A 3,855-nucleotide genomic window follows, 5' to 3' on the forward strand; every position below is an offset into this window, starting at 1 on the left:
TATGTATACAATATTCTGTCTGTGTGTATGCCTGAAGGCCAGAAGAGGGCGCCAGACCTCTTTACAGATGGTTGTGAGCCACCATGTGGTTGCTGGGAATTGAACTCAGGACCTTTGGAAGAGCAGGCAATGCTCTTAACCACTGAGCCATCTCTCCAGCCCCCCTGAAAATAAATCTTAAAAAGGGAAAGTTTTTTCTCTTAGGGAGATGAGGTGGCTCATTACTATGGCTCAGTAAAGGCACTTGCCACCACCATAGTTTGCATAGTGAAAGGAGAAAACTAACTCCATGAAGTTGTCCTTTGGCCTCTACTCACAAGCCATGCACATTTGCCTGTTCTCCCCCTCATCTCATACATACTCCATACACAAATAATAAAATGAATTTATATAAATTTTTAACAATTTTATTAGCATTAAATGCACTTTTGTGAATTCTTGCTGGTTTATCAGAGAGGGGAAATAATCTATTGAATTGAGATTTCCTTATGTACTTTCAAAAGTGCCGCTAAGAAGAGGGGTGGAGGATTGGATAAGACATCTATGGTCTTTCTTTTAAAGACAGACACATCTTACATTTGGTCAAGTTCTGGTACTTTGTTGATGGTGACCTCGGAGGACTTGGGGAATCTGGAGCAGTCCCTCAGGTCCGAGTATATAGTTCAACAGTCCTTTGCGTTTGTTTACAAAGTGTTTTCATAATTGTGATTAATAAAGTTACTTTGCTTTAAATAAGCCATTTTTCCTATTTAGCTATTACTTTTGATAAGTCGTGAAAAAAGTTGGAATATCTTTTGTGGCATTTAGAGCCATGTTTGCCATTGAAGGTCTAATTGACTTTGTTAGCTATTCTGCTTTATTAAACCACTTTTGATAGGAATACTACAGAGTGGAGCTGTATGTTTCTGAGTATGACATGGTGTTTCTCTGTTCCATTATGGGTAATGTTGGTTTTCATTTTTTGTTTGCTTTGAGACAGGGTCTCTTTGTACAGAGCCATTGCTGTCCTGGAACTCACAGGGATCTGCCTGCCTCTGTTAAATGATGATTGCCAGATCCATTCATTGTGGAGTTGCCGTATGAGGGTTCTCTAGAAAATATTTATGTAAAGGAAACTCATTAGAGTGCTGTTCCAGCAGTGCTGTCTACCAGTGGAAGGTCCAGTCTGTGAGGCTGGGACGTCTCAGCTAGTTTTGAGTGGGCTGTAATACCAGTGAAGAAACGGGCTCTCCAGGAACAGTGGGCAAAGAGCAAAAACTTCCTTCCTCCAAGTCTTTTATATAAACTGCCACCATAAGGTAGATCTTCCTGTTTCTAGAGATCCAGGTTCAGGTAAACTGGGTGTAGTTGTGCAGAGGCAGGTGGGTCTCAGAGCTGGAGGCCAGCCTAGGTGGTCTGCATGTGAAGTTCTAAGGATGGTTGGGACTACATAGAAACCCTGTCTCAAAAAATACAAAACCAAAGACAGAAGGAAAGAAGGAACCTCTCACAGGTGTATCCAGCCTCCTGGGCTTTAGTGACTTCCAGTTGTAATCATTTTAATTAACCAGTGGCTTGCAAAGGTTTTTTTTTTTTTTTTTTTTAATGTGTGACTGTCCTTTAGATGTTGCCCATTTAAGGTACCTTCAACTTGGTACCTGTGTTGTTCTTGACTTTTCTCCATATTTTAAAGAAGTTTTTATTTTGAAATATTTTTCAGATTAAAGGGAAGTTACAAGTGCAGAATAAAAATTACCATCTATGGCCAAGTGGTGGAGGCGGCGGCGGCGGTGCACGCCTTTAATCCCAGCATTTGGGAGGTAGAGGCAGGTGGATCTCAGTGGGTTTGAGACCAGCCTGGCTCCAAAGCTACAGGAAAACCCTGTCTCAAAAAACAAATCCCCGCTCCCCAAAGAAGAAACAAAGCAAACCACTTCCATATTGTAGAGTGAATAAGCAGAGTGTCCCTCCCCTCCCAGTCTGGGCCAGAGCAGTGGCAGGCAAGTGCTGTTTTTGTTGAATGGCTTGATTGGGTTTTTGTTGTTTGTTTTTTTGAGACAAGGTCACACTATGTAGTTTTGGCTGTCTTAGAACTCACTGTATAGACAAGGCTGGTCTCAAATTCACCAAGATCTGCCTGCCACTGGCTTCCCTAGTGCTGGGATTAAAAGGTGTTCCACTTCCCAGGTGTTGGCCTCACGGGAGAAGAATTTCTGCCTGGGGGTTATTTCCAGGTGACACTTGGATTGTCTTGTACTTTAAAATAGTGGCCACATAGTTGCAGCCGGTGTAAAAACGTTGCTTTTTTAGTTCAGTGTTAACATATTTCCCCCCCTTTTTTTTTGCAGCTGGGAATGGAGGAAGAAGATGTGATTGAAGTTTATCAGGAACAAACGGGGGGTCATTCAAGGGTTTAGATAATTCTTTTTATTTTTTTTCCTTTTCCCTTAATCCTTTTTTATTTTTAAAAATAGTTCTTTTGTAATGTGGTGTTCAAAATGAAAATTGAATACTGGCACTCCATCTCTTTAGAACATCTGGTAATTTGAATTCTAGTGTTCAATATTCATTATTGGTTGTTTTTGTTGTGCTGATTTTTGGTGATCAGACCTCAGCTCCCTTAATATTGCCCTTCATATTTTAAACAATTTCATATGTGCACAGAGAGGCCACCCTTTTCAGGACTGTGCATTTTCAAGTTTGTGATGATAAAAAGATGGACCAGTGGGAGCTTTCCTATGACCTTCCAGTTGGCCCTGAAGTTCCAGCATGCAGTTGCTTCACGCCTGGACCGTGGTTTTCAGTGGGAGATGGAAGGACTTCAGAGACCTGAACTGTGGGAAAATGACCTTTCCTCAGCTTGAAGCTACTTTTAAAATTTGAGGGTCTGGACCAAAAGAAGAGCATCACGTTTGTAGTCAAGATGACAGTGAGAGTGACAGCTAACTCCAGGATGGCTTCACCGGAGAGAAGAGTAAGGCAGGCTGTCTGAAGATCCCGGAAGGCTGTAATTTCCATCAGCAGTTAGTAGGAAAGTTACTCTTGCAGAAGTGTACGCAACAGACACTGCTCCTTTTGATTCTGTTTGTAGTTTTTGGCCTGGGACATGGGTTTTCAAGGGACATCGTCTGTACCAGCTTCATTAAAATAAACAATATTTGTAAAAACCGTACAAAAGCCCCTTTTATTTTAGTTTATTTAGTTTTGTAGGGAGAAAGATGAAAATGCCCCAGATGGGATTTTCTTTGGTGCTGTACAGTGGTGACCCTAATGACTTGAAGCAACGGGAGTTACTGGTGTGCCTCCTGAATCAGTCGTTTATGATCACAGTGCCTTTTTAAAAACTCACTGATAGGCGGTAGTGGCGCACACCTTTACTCCCAGCACTCTTGAGGCAGAGGTGGGCGGACCTCTGGGTTGGAGGCCAGCAGGACTGTTTGACAGAGAGACACCACTGTTGTGTCTTTTCTGATTGTGCTGTTCTTGGATGTTATGTTACACATAAACCATTACTGGGTGTTTTGTTTTTCCTTTTCGAGTATTTTTAAAATCCCAATGAATTGGGGGCTCTTAGTGGTTAAGAGCACTGGCTGCTCTTCCAGAGGATCTGTGTTGAATTCCCAGCACCCACAGGGTGGCTCACAACCATCCATAATGAGACCTGGTGCCCTCCCTCTTCTGGCCTATAAGCATACATGCAGGCAGAACACTATACATAATAAATACCTCTTTAAAAAAATTCCAGTGAGTCGCAGAACTATATATACACGCACATCCAATTTCATGTCATTCCAGATACCGTGCCATCTGGCTACTTTAGCAAATAAACCTTTCTGAGATGCATTTTATAAACTGCTAACAGCTTACATACCCTTC

The 3,855-nt window shown here is 41.9% G+C and overlaps 1 protein-coding gene across 2 annotated transcripts in view; it reads left to right on the top strand.

The window, feature by feature from the left end:
* Positions 1–3,156, top strand: part of Sumo1 (small ubiquitin like modifier 1) — a 16,664-nt gene extending 13,508 nt beyond the window's left edge. The window contains exon 5 of one of the 2 annotated variants that reach the window (XM_050159319.1): positions 1,700–1,979. In XM_050159319.1, coding sequence (XP_050015276.1) covers positions 1,700–1,783 — 84 coding nt within the window. In that variant the 3' untranslated portion in view covers positions 1,784–1,979. Of the gene's footprint in view, positions 1–1,699; positions 1,980–2,327 lie in introns of those variants that run through there. The other variant, XM_050159320.1, reaches the window with a different exon arrangement.
* The last annotated feature ends 699 nt before the right edge of the window (positions 3,157–3,855 follow it).

This window comes from Alexandromys fortis, unplaced genomic scaffold (genome assembly GCF_014885135.2).
Source record: "Alexandromys fortis isolate MF-2015 unplaced genomic scaffold, M_Fortis_MF-2015_v1.1 scaffold_65, whole genome shotgun sequence".
Taxonomy (NCBI): Eukaryota; Metazoa; Chordata; class Mammalia; order Rodentia; family Cricetidae; genus Alexandromys; species Alexandromys fortis.